The 19,236-nt window shown below is 31.5% G+C and overlaps 1 protein-coding gene across 4 annotated transcripts; it reads right to left on the bottom strand.

The window, feature by feature from the left end:
- Positions 1 to 13,023: 13,023 nt before the first annotated feature.
- On the bottom strand, positions 13,024 to 18,846 carry LOC111395955 (uncharacterized GPI-anchored protein At1g61900-like). Of its 4 annotated transcripts, none has more exons than XM_023022192.1 (9): positions 18,198 to 18,846; positions 17,056 to 17,235; positions 16,363 to 16,968; positions 15,952 to 16,197; positions 15,594 to 15,605; positions 14,588 to 14,646; positions 14,359 to 14,403; positions 13,486 to 13,496; positions 13,024 to 13,395 (listed from the first exon to the last, which is right to left on the bottom strand). In XM_023022192.1, the coding sequence occupies exons 1-9, from the start codon at positions 18,280 to 18,282 to the stop codon at positions 13,392 to 13,394; spliced, it is 1,248 nt and encodes a 415-aa protein (XP_022877960.1). In that variant the 5' UTR covers positions 18,283 to 18,846; the 3' UTR covers positions 13,024 to 13,391. The 4 variants fall into 4 exon arrangements, with proteins under 4 accessions (XP_022877960.1, XP_022877959.1, XP_022877958.1 ...); XM_023022191.1 differs by having other exon boundaries at positions 14,503 to 14,646; positions 18,198 to 18,845; XM_023022190.1 differs by having other exon boundaries at positions 13,024 to 13,496; positions 14,503 to 14,646; positions 15,594 to 15,602; positions 18,198 to 18,845.
- Between the last annotated feature and the right edge of the window lie 390 nt (positions 18,847 to 19,236).

Genomic DNA, 19,236 nt, shown 5'->3' with positions numbered 1-19,236 from the left:
GAGAGAACAAATTACAAAGAAATAAAACTTCTTTTTGCAAAATTCGCTCTGCTCTGTAATGAAGTCTTGAGCTCTTCTTAAAAAGTAGTCCGGACTTGAAATTTCTTTCATTTGAGAGAAAGAATCTTGAAAAGGAGGAGGAGTGGACGACATCATAATGAAGCATCTTGAAAAGCAGCATCAACTTTAGTCAAAAGTTTCTTTTCTTTAATAAAGAAAAGGTTGATGTCTGACACAAAGTTGATGGGAATCTTGACAATTATTGCACCATCTTTGTTGAATTGGACAGAGATTGAGTAAAATTTCTCTTGTTCTATAGATCCTTGAATTTCTCAAATCATCAAGAAACTGGGTCCATGTAGTCATTTTGAAGTTTTCTTTGAAGCTTTTGCAGCTTTTTCTTGAGCAAGATACTCAGCGTAGTCATTACCTAGATCAACTAAGTCATCACCATTGTCAGTCTCTTGCGAGAATTGAGATTCTTCATCTTGATCTTCTTCCGAAACTTTTGAAGATCCTTGTTTGGAAATTTGTTCGTAAATTTCCAATAATTCTTTAGGATCTTTACATTTTGATAACATTGAAATGATTTTTTGTTTTTCAGTCAAAAAATCAGCTTGTTCTTCTTGTTCTTTCTTTGAAAATTTAGGTACACCTAAATTTCTTTGTTCTTGAATCCATGATTGAACTGCTTTTGGACAACAATTTGTTTCTTTGAACTTTGCCCACCATTTAATCTTGAATCTTCTTGTAATTTGTTGACAAGAAAAGTCGTCGTTGAAATTTTGATATTGAAAGAAATCCCAGCAAAAAATCCAAGATACTTTCATATTGAAGGCGAACTGAAACAAAAGATTTTCTTGAAATTTCAGAAAAGGTTTTGCTTCTTTTTTGAAGTATTCATATCCTTGAAGAACGAGACTGGGTAAAATTTGCTCTTCAAGTCCATAATATTGAAACCATGTTTGAAACCAACTCGGGAAATGAAGGTTACAATTTTGATTAAAAATAATGAACCAAGAATGAGTAACAGGTCTAAAAAGAAGAACCTTGTACCAAGCATTCTGGTAATCAAAATAATTGAAAGTTTCTTGACAAGTAAAATCAGTTTTTGAGAGACGAAGTCTCTTTTCTTCCCAAGGATTCTGTCCCCAGTCTTCATAAGACAGAACTCTTGTAATTGAGATTTTTGAGAACATTATTTTTGATTTATCTCTTGGTTCAGGAATATGAGATATTATGGCAGAACCAGTCAAAAGAAGAATGGTTTCATAATAATCTCTAATTTTTTGAATATTTGATGGCATGAACCAAAGATTTTGAGGAAGGATGCTATCAAGACAATCGTCAAGGCCTTGATATCTATTTAACCAAGAAGTTTCCATTGTAAGAACAACATCAGAAATACTCTTGGTAAAATATTTGAAAGAATTTGGAGGGTTGATTTGAGGAAGTTTGCCAGAACTTTGAACAGCTTTTTTGAAGTTTGAAGGTTTTGAGGACTCATCTTTGAGTTTATTTTGATTTGATTTTTTGACGAAAGTTGAAAGGGTATTTGAGGAAGATGAAGCTTCCTTTTGATCCTTTGGGGGATCATCGAAGAAAGGAATTGAATTTTTCTTTTTTTTTGAAGTTTTTGTTTGAAAAGGATTTTGAGAATCCTCTTCTTCTTCGACTTTTTTAGCCCAACTCATTCTCACTCGTTTGAATAAACTCTCTTGTGAGGAAATCTGCCAAGAATTTTGATTTTCCTTAAATATATAGAATTTCAAAATCAAAATAGGACAAAATTGCCTGCCATCTTGCAAAGATCTGTTTGGAAACAAGATTTTTTACATCTTTTTGTAAAACATCTTTTGAAACTTTACAATCAGTTTTTAAAATAAATTTTTTATTGATCAAATCATCTTGAAATTTTGAAATACAGAGAACTATTGAAAGAATCTCCTTTTCGATAGTGGAATAATTCTTTTGAGGAACAGACCAGACTCCACTGTGAAATCTGACTAACTGTTCTTTTGACAATTCTAGGGGTAATTGTTTTAACACACCACCGAATCTTATGTTTGAAGCATCTGTTTCTACAATAATTGATACTGTAGGGTCAAGAATTTGAAAGACAGGGAATATTTTTGTTCAACTTTTTCACCTTTTGAACCGCATGCGTACACTCATGCCACCATGAGTCAGGATTATTTTGTAATCTTTTGAATAATGGGTCACAGATTTGACGAATATATTTGACAAAATCAGCCACATAATTGACACAACCTAAAAAGCGTTGCAAACTTTTTTTATCTTTAATTTCATCTGAAAATTTATCAGTGAAATCAAGACTTCTTTGAATTGGAATAATTGAAGAATTTTGAATAATATGACTAAGAAAACGGATTTTTGTTTGAAACAAAACAATCTTTTTGGCAGAGACTGCTAAACCATTTTTCTTGATTACATGAATAAATGTATGAATATGCTTAAAATGTTGTTCAATGGTTTTTGAAAAGATGAGAACATCATCAATATAAACGATAATAAAATCTGAAAAAGGATTAAAAATATCATTCATGATTTTTTGAAATTCAGAAGGGGCATTTTTGAGACCAAACGGCATAACATTCCATTCGTATTGTCCGAAAGGAACATTGAATACAGTTTTGTATCTATCTTCTTCTTTGATTTGAACTTGCCAGAATCCTGATTTCATGTCAAATTTTGAGAAGATGATAGCCTTTGAAAGACGATTCAGAAGATCTTTCTTCTGAGGAATTGGATAACGAATTCATTGAAGAGCAGAATTGAGTGGTTTATAATTAATAACAAGGCGTGGAACACCTCTTTCAATTTCTGTAGAATTATTGACATAGAAAGCTGAACAGCTCCATGGAGATTTACTTGGGCGAATTAAATTCTTCTCAAGTAGATCATTGATTTCTTTGATACAAAAATCAAGTAAATCTTTTTTCATTTGAATAGGACGGGATTTTGTAGGAATGCTTGATTCTTGAAAATCAGAATTGTATGGAAGAGAAACAATATGCTTCTTCCTATCCCAAAAAGCATTTGGAATTGTTGAACAAATCTCTTCTTCAATTTTTTTTTTTTTTGTAGAGTTGAAATTTGAATTTTGATAGAAGAATCTTCTTCTAATCTTTTTTCAATTTTTTGAAATGAAATTTCTTCTTTGAGAAATTGAATATGATTTCTTTTCAAATTAATATTATGAATAGCTTTTGAAATTGCAGCTTCTTTTAAAGAGTTAACATATTTAAAGGAAGGCGGATTTGAAAATTCAAAGTGAATTTTCTTTCCAAAAATTTGTGTAGTTAATCCTTTATAATCAGCCTTAAAAGGATAAATTTGAACAATAAAAGGAGTACCACGAATAACATCTTGATCCAGATTTTTTACCAAATAAAAAACATTTTTGAAGCAAATATTTGAATTACAAACATGAGCTTTTGAAATTTTATAATTAATATTTAATTTTTTACCGCTAGCACCATAAAGACGCTCAGTAGTTTTTTCAAAATATTTTGTAGGGATAAGTCCTTTGATACAATTTTGATCTGCGCCTGAATCAATCAGAACACGAGTTGTAAATTTAAATTCTTTATTGACTACAATAGTCATATTGCAGTACCATTTCTGAAGTTGAATTCGATTAATAACATTAATCTTTTCTTCTTCAGTTTGAGGAAATTTGGAGGTAGATGAGAAATCAGATGAATATGATTCAGAATGATGTGAAGGAGTTTTAGAGGAAACTTTAGATTTGCCCTTGTTTTGAGAATAATATTCATTGGTTAAGTCTTTTGCTTTGAGGCAAACTACTTCCATTCGAATATCTTGAACGTGTTTTTCGAGTTTTGAAATTTGAGATTTCATTTCCTTAACTTCTCCTTGAAGATCAGGAATTGAAGGTTTAGAACCTTTTGAAAGTTCCCTTTGAGCACGACGAAGAATATTTGTAATATTAATATCATCAAAATTTTCTTTTGATGTAGAAGAATTGAGAAGGGATGAAAACTTATTTTTGAGTTTAGGATTATCAATCCTATCGATGATATTTTGAATGATTTCTTCTTCTCCTGTTAAGACATTTATAGTTTTGCAACCACAAATTTCTTTGTCATTTGAAGAAGTACAAGAATCAGAATTTTGAGTAGATTCATAATCAGAATCTTCTTGATTATGAAAAACCTGTTCTAATTCAGAGTTAGACTCATTATCAGAACTAGTTTGAATAAGATTGAGAAGCTGGATTTTAGTATCTTCATCAACTTGAAGAGTACTAATTTTTTCTTTGAGAGGACATCTATTGGAATAATGACCAGTTTTGTTACATTTCCAACATGTAACTTTGGAATCTTTCTTTTGAAAGTTTTTTGAAAATTTTCTTTTAGAAAATTGTTTTCTTTTTAAAAACTTGTTTTTGTAAAATTTTTGTTCAGGAGAAAAATTTCTTTTTGAAAGTCTTTTCTTATGAAAATTTTTTCTTAATTTTGAAGAAGGAGGTAAGACTTTCTCAAATCCATATTGTTCACAGAATGATCCTAACTCATTTTGAGTTTGTGATTTTTCTGCTTTCAATTTAGCTTTGAGTTTCGAGTCGTTACATAGATTGATAGCTTCTTTGTTAATAAAATTAATAATTTCACCATAAGTAAGTGTTTGAAGATCATCATATTCTTTGAAAATTGAATTTTTTACTTTCTCAGCGAAAAGTTTTGGAATTCCTGATGGAAATACTTTTCAATCAGTCCATCATCCTTTACAAGATATTTCATTTACTCATGGTAAAACAGAAGTTCTTGCTTCACCACTCAAACGTATTCCTAATCCAAAAGAACGACTTGAAGAATCTCAGGTTGTTGTTAAGGATATCAAAAATATTCAAGCTCAGAACAATTTTACAAACATTGTTCTTCAATCAGTTTGCTCTCAACTTAATCGTATTGAATCAAACTCTGAATTTGAAAGTTCTACTGTTCAAAAGAATTCTTTTACAGAATATAGAGACAGTAAAAGTAAAGATAAGATTCCCGTAAAACCATCATCATCTTCACCCATTTTCAAAAATGATGATATTATTCCAACTTTTGGAAAAACCTCTCAATCTCTTTCAACAGAAAATGAAGTTCTTTCAGAACTAGTCAATCAACTTTCATGTTTCAAAAAACATCAATACAATTGATATTGATAAAATTGAATCTCAATTTGTTGACGAAAACTCAAATCAGATCAACAAACTCAGAAATTCTGATTATCAAAATATTCCAAAATTTTATCCTAGACCTTCATTCCAAGATCATTTTTTCGAAGAAAAGTTACCTGCTCAAAGATCATATGACGGTACTTCCGGAGTTGAATGGAATTTAGACGGACTTACTGATCATCAAATCATTAATCTTATGGGACAAATGACCATCTGCTATAAAACTTTTTTGGCAAAAGGTGCTTCAAGGCTTCAAGCTACAAATAATATTGTTCTCGGATTCACAGGACAGTTTGGTCAATGGTGGGATAATTATCTCTCAAGTACTGAGAAGAATATTATCTTTTCTGCTGTTAAACGTGATGAAAATAACAGTATTATTACAAATGATAATGGAGAACCTATTAATGATAGTTATTCTGTTCTTGGTTTAACTATTATCAAATATTTTATTGGTACTCCAGAAAATCTCATGCAACTTCAAAATGACATTCTTATGAACTTAAGATGTCCAAAACTTCAAGACTTTAGATGGTATAAAGATATGTTCTTATCTCGTATCATGCAAAGACTTGATTGTCAACAATCTTTTTGGAAAGAAAAATTCATTTCAGGACTTCCAAAACTTTTCGCTGAGAAAGTAAAAAATTCAATTTTCAAAGAATATGATGATCTTCAAACACTTACTTATGGTGAAATTATTAATTTTATTAACAAAGAAGCTATCAATCTATGTAACGACTCGAAACTCAAAGCTAAATTGAAAGCAGAAAAATCACAAACTCAAAATGAGTTAGGATCATTCTGTGAACAATATGGATTTGAGAAAGTCTTACCTCCTTCTTCAAAATTAAGAAAAAATTTTCATAAGAAAAGACTTTCAAAAAGAAATTTTTCTCCTGAACAAAAATTTTACAAAAACAAGTTTTTAAAAAGAAAACAATTTTCTAAAAGAAAATTTTCAAAAAACTTTCAAAAGAAAGATTCCAAAGTTACATGTTGGAAATGTAACAAAACTGGTCATTATTCCAATAGATGTCCTCTCAAAGAAAAAATTAGTACTCTTCAAGTTGATGAAGATACTAAAATCCAACTTCTCAATCTTATTCAAACTAGTTCTGATAATGAGTTTAACTCTGAATTAGAACAGGTTTTTCATAATCAAGAAGATTCTGATTATGAATCTACTCAAAATTCTGATTCTTGTACTTCTTCAAATGACAAAGAAATTTGTGGTTGCAAAACTATAAATGTCTTAACAGGAGAAGAAGAAATCATTCAAAATATCATCGATAGGATTGATAATCCTAAACTCAAAAATAAGTTTTCATCCCTTCTCAATTCTTCTACATCAAAAGAAAATTTTGATGATATCAATCTTACAAATATTCTTCGTCGTGCTCAAAAAGAATTTTCAAAAGGTTCTAAACCTTCAATTCCTGATCTTCAAGGAGAAGTTAAGGAAATGAAATCTCAAATTTCAAAACTCGAAAAACACGTTCAAGATATTCGAATGGAAGTAGTTTGCCTCAAAGCAAAAGACTTAACCAATGAATATTATTCTCAAAACAAGGGCAAATCTAAAGTTTCCTCTAAAACTCCTTCACATCATTTTGAATCATATTCATCTGATTTCTCATCTACCTCCAAATTTCCTCAAACTGAAGAAGAAAAGATTAATGTTATTAATCGAATTCAACTTCAGAAATGGTACTGCAATATGACTATTGTAGTCAATAAAGAATTTAAATTTACAACTCGTGTTCTAATTGATTCAGGCATAGATCAAAATTGTATCAAAGAAGGACTTATCTCTACAAAATATTTTGAAAAAACTACTGAGCGTCTTTATGGTGCTAGCGGTAAAAAATTAAATATTAATTATAAAATTTCAAAAGCTCATGTTTGTAATTCAAATATTTGCTTCAAAAATATTTTTTACTTGGTTAAAGATTTAGATCAAGATGTCATTCTTGGTACTCCTTTTATTGTTCAAATATATCCTTTTAAAGCTGATTATAAAGGATTAACTACAAAAATCTTTGGAAAGAAAATTAATTTTGAATTTTCAAATCCTCCTTCTTATAAAGATGTTAACTCTTTAAAAGAAGCTGCAATTTCAAAAGCTATTCATAATATTAATTTGAAAAGAAATCATATTCAATTTCTCAAAGAAGAAATTTCATTTCAAAAAATTGAAAAAAGATTAGAAGAAGATTCTTCTATCAAAATTCAAATTTCAACTCTACAAAAAAAAAAAAAATTGAACAAGAGATTTGTTCAATAATTCCAAATGCTTTTTGGGATAGGAAGAAGCATATTGTTTCTCTTCCATACAATTCTGATTTTCAAGAATCAAGCATTCCTACAAAATCCCGTCCTATTCAAATGAAAAAAGATTTACTTGATTTTTGTATCAAAAAAATCAATGATCTACTTGAGAAGAATTTAATTCGTCCAAGTAAATCTCCATGGAGCTGTTCAGCTTTCTATGTCAATAATTCTGCAGAAATTGAAAGAGGTGTTCCACGCCTTGTTATTAATTATAAACCACTCAATTCTGCTCTTCAATGAATTCGTTATCCAATTCCTCAGAAGAAAGATCTTCTGAATCGTCTTTCAAAGGCTATCATTTTCTCAAAATTTGACATGAAATCAGGATTCTGGCAAGTTCAAATCAAAGAAGAAGATAGATACAAAACTGTATTCAATGTTCCTTTCGGACAATACGAATGGAATGTTATGCCGTTTGGTCTCAAAAATGCCCCTTCTGAATTTCAAAAAATCATGAATGATATTTTTAATCCTTTTTCAGATTTTATTATCGTTTATATTGATGATGTTCTCATCTTTTCAAAAACCATTGAACAACATTTTAAGCATACTCATACATTTATTCATGTAATCAAGAAAAATGGTTTAGCAGTCTCTGCTAAAAAGATTGTTTTGTTTCAAACAAAAATCCGTTTTCTTAGTCATATTATTCAAAATTCTTCAATTATTCCAATTCAAAGAAGTCTTGATTTCACTGATAAATTTTCAGATGAAATTAAAGATAAAAAAAGTTTGCAACGCTTTTTAGGTTGTGTCAATTATGTGGCTGATTTTGTCAAATATATTCGTCAAATCTGTGCCCCATTATTCAAAAGATTACAAAATAATCCTGACTTATGGTGGCATGAGTGTACGCATGCGGTTCAAAAGGTGAAAAAGTTGATCAAAAATATTCCCTGTCTTTCAATTCTTGACCCTACAGTATCAATTATTGTAGAAACAGATGCTTCAAACATAGGATTCGGTGGTGTGTTAAAACAATTACCCCTAGAATCGTCAAAAGAACAGTTAGTCAGATTTCACAGTGGAGTCTGGTCTGTTCCTCAAAAGAATTATTCCACTATCGAAAAGGAGATTCTTTCAATAGTTCTCTGTATTTCAAAATTTCAAGATGATTTGATCAATAAAAAATTTATTTTAAAAACTGATTGTAAAGTTTCAAAAGATGTTTTACAAAAAGATGTAAAAAATCTTGTTTCCAAACAGATCTTTCCAAGATGGCAGGCAATTTTGTCCTGTTTTGATTTTGAAATTCTATATATTCAAGGAAAATCAAAATTCTTGGTAGATTTCCTCACAAGAGAGTTTATTCAAACGAGTGAGAATGAGTTGGGCTAAAAAAGTCGAAGAAGAAGAGGATTCTCAAAATCCTTTTCAAACGAAAACTTCAAGAAAAAAGAAAAATTCAATTCCTTTCTTCGATGATCCCCCAAAGGATCAAAAGGAAGCTTCATCTTCCTCAAATACCCTTTCAACTTTCGTCAAAAAACCAAATCAAAATAAACTCAAAGATGAGTCCTCAAACCTTCAAACTTCAAAAAAGCTGTTCAAAGTTCTGGCAAACTTCCTCAAATCAACCCTCCAAATTCTATCAAATATTTTACCAAGAGTATTTCTGATGTTGTTCTTATAATGGAAACTTCTTAGTTAAATAGATATCAAGGCCTTGACGATTGTCTTGATAGCATCCTTCCTCGAAATCTTTGGTTCATGCCATCAAATATTCAAAAAACTAGAGATTATTATGAAACCATTCTTCTTTTGACTGGTTCTGCCATAATATCTCATATTCCTGAACCAAGAGATAAATCAAAAATAATGTTCTCAAAAATCTCAATTACAAGAGTTCTGTCTTATGAAGACTGGGGACAGAATCCTTGGGAAGAAAAGAGACTTCGTCTCTCAAAAACTGATTTTACTTGTCAAGAAACTTTCAATTATTTTGATTACCAGAATGCTTGGTACAAGGTTCTTCTTTTTAGACCTGTTACTCATTCTTGGTTCATTATTTTTAATCAAAATTGTAACCCTCATTTCCCGAGTTGGTTTCAAACATGGTTTCAATATCATGGACTTGAAGAGCAAATTTTACCCAGTCTCGTTCTTCAAGTATATGAATACTTCAAAAAAGAAGCAAAACCTTTTCTAAAATTTCAAGAAAATCTTTTGTTTCAGTTCGCAAATTTATATATATATATATATATATATATATATATATAAATTTTTTTTATTTTTTTTAAAGAAATATTCAAGGTTGTATGCAGTGTGCTTCAATAGAAAGAAATAGCATAAACACGAATGGCACGCATTCTGTTACTTTAAAAAACCTAATGAGTTACTTTTAATTAACTTATGTTTATGGTGTATTAGTAATTAATAATAATCGTTAACCTGCTGATATGCCAATAACACAAGCAATAGTAGCACTGAAATAAGTGATTAGCACTGAATAATGTGCAAAAGTAGCAAAAATCTACCATGTTTATGTACTTTGACACTAGAGAAAGTGTGGAGAAGCATTTGTGTTGAAATGAAGTTTTTTATTTTAATTAACAAAAAGGTGAATGTATTGATGAAAAGGTAAAATAAATAAAATATCATTACTAGAAATAGAACTTATTAATATTAATGAAAATCGGCCAGAACACATTTTATAGTGCGTATATGTTAAAGATTTGTTAAAAGAGCTCAAGATGTCGTTATTTTGATGATTTTATACAACTAACAATTTATTGCATCGCATTTTCAAGCACCAACTTGCTATACTTAAATCACAGTTTTCAATTGCAACAAGTTATTTAATCCTCTAAATAAATTGGGTAATTAATTATGAATTGCAATTTAATAAGTATATCTATGTTGTGCGATGCATGTTCGACCAAAATTGGCTTAAAAACGTGTTTATGAAATAACACTCTTTCAGTGGAGGGGTTTCACTATATTGAGACACGTGGCAAGATGAAAAGCACTGGATCAGCTTCTGGATTCTTCTGAGGCCTAAAACAATTTTATCGAGCTTTTGTGTAGCTTAATCTTGGAGTGACTTTTGAAATATAAGTTATAATGTATGAATAATTATAGTCTCGCTATATTTCTAGTTTACAAAATGGATTATTCTATGTGTAGTGTACATCATAATGTGTACACAATAAATTACACCCCTTCACATGGAGGGAAGGTCCGTGAATATTTTACTGTATGTGAACTTTCCTTCATTTGAGAGGGGGTGTAATGTTTTGTATGCATCATTGTGTACATATAGTACAATCCTTACAAAATATATATAACTATGAACAAGAAGAAATTTCCAAAATGAAAAATAATGGAGGATCTTGTGATGAAATTTACATTTGAATTATACCATCCATCATCACTACTGTTGACCTCGATTTTTGTACCTCCAACATGATTAATAAATTTCAAGATCTCTCACGTTCACGTAAACTTGATTCCTACACAATATGACAAATCGTTAACTATACGGGACTTTCTCTGGTAGTGGTGGAGTTAGCTGTGAGCACTCCGACGATCAAGTCAATTAAAGTAATAAGTATTTTAGTGTGAGAGGTGCTTTAGACGTGAGCCTTCTATGTAAGAAGGAGTTCGACCTTAGGGAAAAGATGGTATTAGTAAAGATAATAAGGTTATAGTTCGAGTGTCTAAAGTTGTATTACCTTTGAAATGATATACTGTGAGTTCTTATAGTAGAAAATGAAGAATATTGAATCTAGGATGAAAGTATACGTGGTCTCATCTATGCGGTCGAGGTCCCTTGTCATAAATATCAATGAATCATAAACATTTAATATTAATACCATTTTGTTATCTAAAAGTTAAAGTCTGTTACAAGACTCAAACTTAACTTGATTGGCCGAATGGGGCGATAGTAGTAGTGAATTGTCACATCAATTATTCACTAAGAATTGTATAAAAGATCTTTTACTAAATCTGTTGCAGACTCGTCCTGTATAAGGGTTTGATTCTTCATATATGGTCGACTCCAACAAATGGGTTCGACCTCTTCACGGGGGTTCAACCAAATTGTCACCTACGTAGAATGATGTGGAATGTGGGCCCAAATTCGTCTGTCGTGTATCTCCCACATAAAAATTTTTGAAGTCTAGCGTAACAACTACTATTATAACTTGAGACAAGCTTTACTAGAAATAAATATTGTCAAATTGTCACAAATTCACTAACTAAATATTTTAAATTTTTTAATAGCAATCATCACTCGTCAAATTGCCACAAATTCTGTTGAAATATAGCATTTTATTTTTAATTTTTCTAACAACAGACAAACAAATTAGGGGGTGTTCTCTTTGTGTTTCAGTTTTGTGTTTTGAGTTTTGAATTCATTTTGAATTTTGTGTTTTGAGTGTTTGTTTTGAAATTGTTGAAATGCGTTCTTTTTGTTATTTTCTCAAAACAAAAAAAAATGAATTTTTTTTTTTGGAAATTTTGAGAATCACCACAACACCACCTCAAAACACCAAAAATAAAAAAATAAAAAATAAAAAATTTAATTTTTAATTTTTTTTGAAATTTTGAGAATCACCACACCACCTCTTCCAAAAAAAAAAAAAAAAAAAAAAAAAAGAAAAAAAAAGGTGTGTTTCCTGCGTTTTCAATTTTTTCAAATTTTACACTGAAAATGCCTAAAACGACAAAAAAGTCATTTTGTGTTTTCATCACAAATTTTTTTTTCATTTTCGAAAATGGGAAAGAGAACACGTTTTCACCGTTTTGAAAAACCGAAAACAGAAAACGGCCCGAAAACGGTAAAGAGAACAGGGCCTTAGGGATGGAAATATTCAAGGTGGTTGGAGTTCATCTACTTGTTAATATAGCCATTAAAGTCACTTATTTTTACTGCTTATAAATGTCATTAAAATTACAAACATTCACTTCCTCTATTCCGGTAAATTTATTTTTTCAAAAATCAAATTACATAATTTTTAGATATATTCACATTTGTTTGATGCAGTATGCTGCTATAGAAATAAATAGCATAAACAACAAAAGTAAGCATTCTGTCAATCTAAAAATCTTAATGATTTAGTCTTAATGAACTAATGTTCATGGTGTATTAGCATGTTATTTATAATTGTTAAGGTGTTGATATGCATATTATTATTCGAATTTGAATGTGAAGATGTAGCTATTTTGACAATTTATAAAACTTAAAATATGTTGCACCGTATTTTCAAACATCAAATTATTATATTTAAATCACAATATTTAATTGGACTAAGTTATTTAAATATGTAAATAAAAAAAACATACTCCAAATAATGTTGCAGAATGCCTGCAATGCATGTGTTACATGCTAATTATTAGAAAATGTGGCGTCAGTATAGCCACCATTTTCATTACTTCATATTTTGAGGGTAATTAATTATCAGTGGCAATTTAATAAGCATAAAGAAGTTTCAGGGGGGGAAAAATTCTAGTGAATACAAATGTAAACTGGGTAAAAGAATGGGTCAATATCATTAGTTATTGCTGGTACAGTATTTCAATTTTCAAGATCATCTGAAAATGAAGAAATTATATTGTATTTTCTCTCTATAAATATACAAGAACATCAAGTTGGAATACTTGCATGAGTTTCCAAATCTTATAGTAAAATTTTATTGCACAAAAATTCTAAACTAATAAATAAATGAAAATTTGACTACAAATCACCTCCAAGTCGTTTTTTAACTGAGGTAAAGACTTGTATTTAAACGGGAATTTTAAATAATTTCCTTTGATCTCTTGGAACTGAATCCTCATGCAGAACTTAGCACATTTTCCTTCAACTTCTTGAACTAAATTCGCGAATGCAATAAATATGTTATCACCTTCAATCAAAGATCGAACTCTATCGATATTTACATGATCACGAGAGCAGCATAGACCATAGAAAGCAGAAGAAAATTCATTGTGCTTACACTGTGTCGACCTGAAATACAAAAATTCAGATGTTAAAAAAAATGATAATGCAAACGAGAAAAACACTAAACAGGTATGCATGCTCAACAGAATGATCAATGAACAGTAAAATATTTCTCAATGTATTTTCTCAGCCATTATAGTGGTTGTCAATTGCAATTGCTGCAAGTATTACCCTCTTAAAATAATTATGCACCCATAAAATATACATGATTTTGATCATTGTGTTTCCCATTAGTAGTGTTAATAGCATAAACTATACTGTGAAAGGACATTCTCAGAAAAGGAGCTGATATACAAGGCGAACATTGAGAAATAAGGGGAGAGGGAATGACATTAAGCGTGACAATGATACTCGACTTGATCCTGAATTTGTAATTTGAATAGATGTGAGATATATCAACAAATCTTCTTAATTCATCTAAAAGTTTAAGAAACTTTGATCCCAAAACTTTGTTTACTTCGTGTTAAACCACCTCATAGATTTAAACACTGTGAATTTGTTAAGATTTGGAGTTCTATCTTAAAAGGACAACCTTGTTAAGAGGAGTCGCTCAAGACCTTACCAATCTTGAAATCCGTACATTGATTTATCAAGTCTTAATCGGATCGAATCGCTTGTTGGAGCTTAATGAGCTCTGACATCATGTTAAGAATTAGAATTTCATCTCAAAAGGTCAACCTTGTTATGAGAAGTAATCCAAAACCTTATAAGTTGATCTATGTTTTTATCCTTAATCGATGTGGGATTTTATCCCCTAATAGAATTTGGTATGCAAGAAATACTAACATGTTACCTTTATACATTGATAGAAGGTTGACAGAGAAATGGTACAATCTAAGAATTACTGGTGGCAGAAAAATGAACTTACTGCTTTGTACGGATGCTGCTGCCGGAAGTCCGGGAATCTTGACAGCTGCAGTCAGAGAAAGTTCGAATATAAGTCAGTAGTTATACTGAAACGGGGACAATTTGAACAGTGGGAAAAAGTGAAGAAGTATTCAAGAGAAGATACTCTTGTTGCACGACGAATCTGCTAATTGAGATGTAGAAGGCCATGGTGCTGGAATGTTATCATTCAAATCACAGACGAAGCTAACCTCTGACGATTTATCTAATACTACATCTGATGGCAAGCTTGGCAAAAGGCATCCCGAGTCTATTTTCAAAACAGAGGACAAGGGAAAGTGAGATAGAGAGAATCAAACACTTAAAAAAATGAGGAACAAAGTTTTGGAAGAAAACAAAATTTTGATTCTCTATTTTAAATCAAGTGACTATGTAAGCTAGGTAAGAAAGATTCAAAAAATATTTGATGATAAAAGTGGCAACTTCTGCTTCTAATTTTGAACTTTGAAATATATTTTGTTTTCTAAAGAAATTGTACCCCCAATAACAATGTCATGTCTGGCTAGGCTGTGAAAAAAAAATAATAATAAATAAATGCAAAGGCACTGTTGTAGAAATTAAGTGTAGACCTATTTCTAAAAGAGTTAAGTTTATGAACTGAAAATCTATAAAAATAAAAATTAAACATGTTTGTCAAAAATGGTTACTTAAAAGTAACTCTTAAGCATAGCCAAACATGTTTGTTTCATCAAGACTATACTGAGCAATGAGGATATTCAAGAAAGCAGTTGTAGTTCTGTTAACAAGGGTTAAACTGATAAGAGGTTTCTAATGATTTACTTGTTTAACCAAACTTAGATGTCAAATTAGAATCTATTACATTTTAAACCATTTAATATTGAAAGGCATAAATTTATAATTGAAAATTTTACGAGTCTTCTAGGAGCAAAAAGTTCAAATCTTTCCCAATGTCATTATAATATCTCATGTCATCGAATTTCAAATTCCGAGTCCAAAACGGAGTGATTTATATCCAGCACTGTCATTAGCTGTGAAGAAATAACTCCATTACATAAAACTAGCACAATGAGTTTCAGTTTGTAAATAAAAATTTAGCAGCTGCTGAGAAGTAACAGATAATAAAATTATATTCTCCCATAAAATCCTATGGGGCAAAAGATCAAGCGCTTTGACAAAAAAATATCAACTTGAAGATATAGGCGAGAAATTACTAAAGTGAACAAGTCGAAAAGTTACCTTGTGTACCTACTGGTGTAGTCAAACGATGATTGTCATTTGCCAGATCAGATCAGCAAGACAAAATGAAAATCCTTTCATATATTAGCATCATCTGAAATTACTTTCTGTTTTTGGAAGACGAGCATTTTTGGCTGAGCTTAAAAAGTTTACTTATAAGTAAATTAGTAATTTCTTTTAGTGATTAAATTTGAAATATGTAAGTTACTTAATTTGACAATGAGGTAAGAATTATTTTCAAAAAAAGTAACTTCCAAACATGTTTGAAAGCATAAGGTTACTTAAAAATGATTTTCACTTATTTTGAAGCTTAGCCAAACATGCTAGATATTCAGACTGGCGGAATCAGACAACTAACCTTGAAGGGAGAAGTCCTTGAGGTTAATATGACATAGGGTATAAACATTTTTGGTAATGTTTGCTTTCCGTAATTTTACTCCAAGTGAGGCAGCACAATTTAAAGCTTGCAAGTTGGTGATGAAGCTCTGCCTTTGCAGGAGAGACACATAGCTCTCCACACCGTTGCAGCATTCTGTCTGGTTACTTATTCCATCATTGCAGCCATTTATGACATGGCTCATGTTGGGGAAATTCAGAGGGCAAACTGAAGCAGCAATAACAGAGAAGCACGGGAGTTACAATCTCATCAAGGAAATAAACAAAACGATGAAAAAGAGAACTTAAATATATACTTCCTCACACCCAAGTCTAAATAGTGCAATATACAAACTCATAAATCACAAAGAGAACTTCGGTGTTCACATTGTACCTTTATTAATTTTGCAACTAGACAATCCTCGAAGAACTTCTTTTGCTTGAGAAAGATCAAGTTTACTAGCAAGCCACCTGAGGACAATATTTTTGCAATCATTAACCCTAGTTGAAAGGTCAGACATCATGCGGGATCCATCCAGGCTCGTGAGATTATAAGCCTTTTCAGCGAGCTTTCTAGAAGCTTCCACTATTGAGTTCTGACAAACTTGCTCACAACATTCATTCAAAGTGTCAATCTTCCCACAGGCTGCAAGAAGGTTAGCTGAATCCGCCGTGCGCTCGAACTCACTAACATCGTTAATCGGACAAGAACCATCCGTAAGGTTTGACGGACGAATAGGGCATATCTTAAATAGATCCTCATTGGCCCCCTGACCCACCAGAATCTTCTCAAAATCCAAAAGGCAATGTTTTGCAAGAGTCCCATTTAGAGAAAGTGAATCGGTATCTTTACTAGATTGACCAATCAGAATTGTTAGTGTGGCTTCCAATTGCGGGCAGCACACAACATTAGCTAGAAATGGTGCAAATGCAGCCATACAATCAATAGATGTCACTCGCATCATGCTTGTGATGACAGTAAAGTTCAAGGTACAAAGTCCTGCAGAAAGACAAGTAAATTGAGTACAATATGTAAACTAATTCCATAATTCAAATTATTTTAACAAATCAACAATGTGAGACAAACCGGATAACTTGGGGACAGTGCTATTCGTGAATGGTATCAATGGAGAAGGTGCAAGAACAGGAAGAAAGGGCTGAGGACTTGAAGTAGGGGAAGTATTTGGCAAAAGTACATCTTTTGTATTATCCTTAATCACAGAAATTTTGAGTAAACTCAACGAGGTGCAACAAGATTCCTGCAAGCCTGTACAATGTTAAATGATAAATGCCAATATTGAAGTTTTGAATGGTGAGTTTTTCTTCTCTTTTCGTGAATACTGGAATCATGCAAGCTGAAATGATATTCAAGCAATGTGGTATAAAATGCAGAAGCTTCCAGAGTTAAAATGAGAGTGAAGTAGCCTCGAGCCTAATTTCTATTTTACCGGCATTGAAGCTTTCTTTTTCAGCTCTGTCATTTCACTCTCAGCAAAAATTCACTTTTCATCCCATATCTAAACTTGTAATTCATGGATTGGCAAATTATGGAGCTATATTCAATTTTCAAAGATATATTTCACTGGCTCTATTCGTCAAGATTCTATGATCTCAACTTAAAATCCTGACAATGCCTTACAGAAAATGTCACAAATCAAGCCATAATCTCAACTACAAGAGCAATAACACGGATCTATAATGATTCCCCTTCAATGTGAGAGTTATATCCACTCGTCTTTTCAAGTTCTTTGCAAGAAGTAAGAAGACAATCACAAGCGTGATCTCAAGCTCTCTGTGCCTCCCAAAAACTTTCCCCTAAAACATAATTTATTTATGAAGAACACGATGGACACTTTGTACTTGTATGAACAACTAAATATAACTCCAAGTGTCTAGCGGATTAGAGAGGCCAACAATACATTTTCTGCAGGAATTAACCACCACGGAACATCATATATAAGAAATAAAATTATCAAAAACTCAATAGCCAAATGCAGCAAAAATTAGCACAATAAACCGACCAAATTCAAACCTAACACATCTTCGATCGAAATCTAAGCACAAGATTACAAATTTTTAAAACCTATTAACCAAATCCCACATAGCACCAAAAAGAATGCTAAATGCCTCAGCTGGTTTCTTGAAAGCCAAGCATTTTATAAGTAACATATGGCGCAAGAAATAACTACTATCAGCAAAAAACTGCACAAATAAGCTATAAGTACTAACAAAGAAGAAGCAGTAACACGGTTGGAAGATAAAAATTGAATCTTTGAGCCATCCCTGTCGTTCCTACTTGCTCGATTGACCTCATTCCCAGCTAAAAAAAATGGCAAATAGGCCAAGAAACCCGTTTAAGGAATACAGTTTTAGGAGAAAAAGTTAATTTTTATGTTCAACGAGAGTAGAGGGAGGGGTGGAGTGGGGATTGGGGGCAGCCCGCAGCCACGAATGAGCTGCTCAGCTCAAGTGTGTGTTGGGGGGCGCGGGCGGGGGGGGTAAAATCAGCAATCAAAAATAGCTATTAGGGCTACAATACATATCTTGTATAAAATTCTTGACTTAATTGAGATGCTATACGGTAATGTCAACAGCAGCTAAGCGTGCATTTAAGTCCCAACCCACTCTCTGTCTGCACAGTGTCGTGACTCACAGGCACGGCACGTGAAACTCCATCGTATTGCTGCTTGATTTCTGCGCGTCCTGTGGGATGACCTGGGGACTGAAAATCCTCTCCTCGTACACTACACGTGTCAAATTACAGCACTGTAAATTCCGATCAAAACAGGGTTAGAATTAATGAAACTTGATTCTAGTTCGTGGTGGTTGAATTTTAGAGGGTCGAAGTTAGTTGAGACGAACTTGCATAGATTTACTGATCTAAAAATTTACATATAATCTTCAAAGTCAAACTGTTAAGTAAATAAATAACTTTAAAATGTTAAGCCCTTGTTTGATCCATGTCTTAAGGGAAAGATCGCATTTTTAAATGATGATTGATGAAGAATGTGTAATTAAAAGTTAAGAGAAATTTTTTGGTTTGCGTATAATATTATTTTATTGAAAAATGTATGGTTGAAAATGAATTTTGAAAAAAATAAATAATTTTTTTGAAGAATGGAGCTCAAACAAGGGCTTCTCGGTAGTGATTTTGAGAATTGATTTTTTCATCGTTATAGAGAAAGTGAGTCCTACATGTGAAAGAATGAATCAAAATGACAATTGAAATACTAAATTAACGATCAAAAAATTGATTTTTGAAGAAAAA

Source organism: Olea europaea, chromosome 6 (assembly GCF_002742605.1).
Source record: "Olea europaea var. sylvestris chromosome 6, O_europaea_v1, whole genome shotgun sequence".
NCBI lineage: Eukaryota > Viridiplantae > Streptophyta > Magnoliopsida > Lamiales > Oleaceae > Olea > Olea europaea.
The sequence above is the reverse complement of the archived record's forward strand: the minus strand, read 5'-3'. Positions and strand labels throughout refer to the sequence as shown.

Coding starts and splice junctions, on each gene's coding strand:
- LOC111395955 (XM_023022189.1), bottom strand. CDS start 18,282: ATGAGGTCAATCGAGCAAGTAGGAACGACAGGGATGGCTCAAAGATTC. Junction 17,236..18,197: donor CGTGTTACTGCTTCTTCTTT/GTTAGTACTTAT, acceptor AACATTGTACAG/GCTTGCAGGAATCTTGTTGC. Junction 14,404..14,502: donor AGATTCGTCGTGCAACAAGA/GTATCTTCTCTT, acceptor CTCTGACTGCAG/CTGTCAAGATTCCCGGACTT.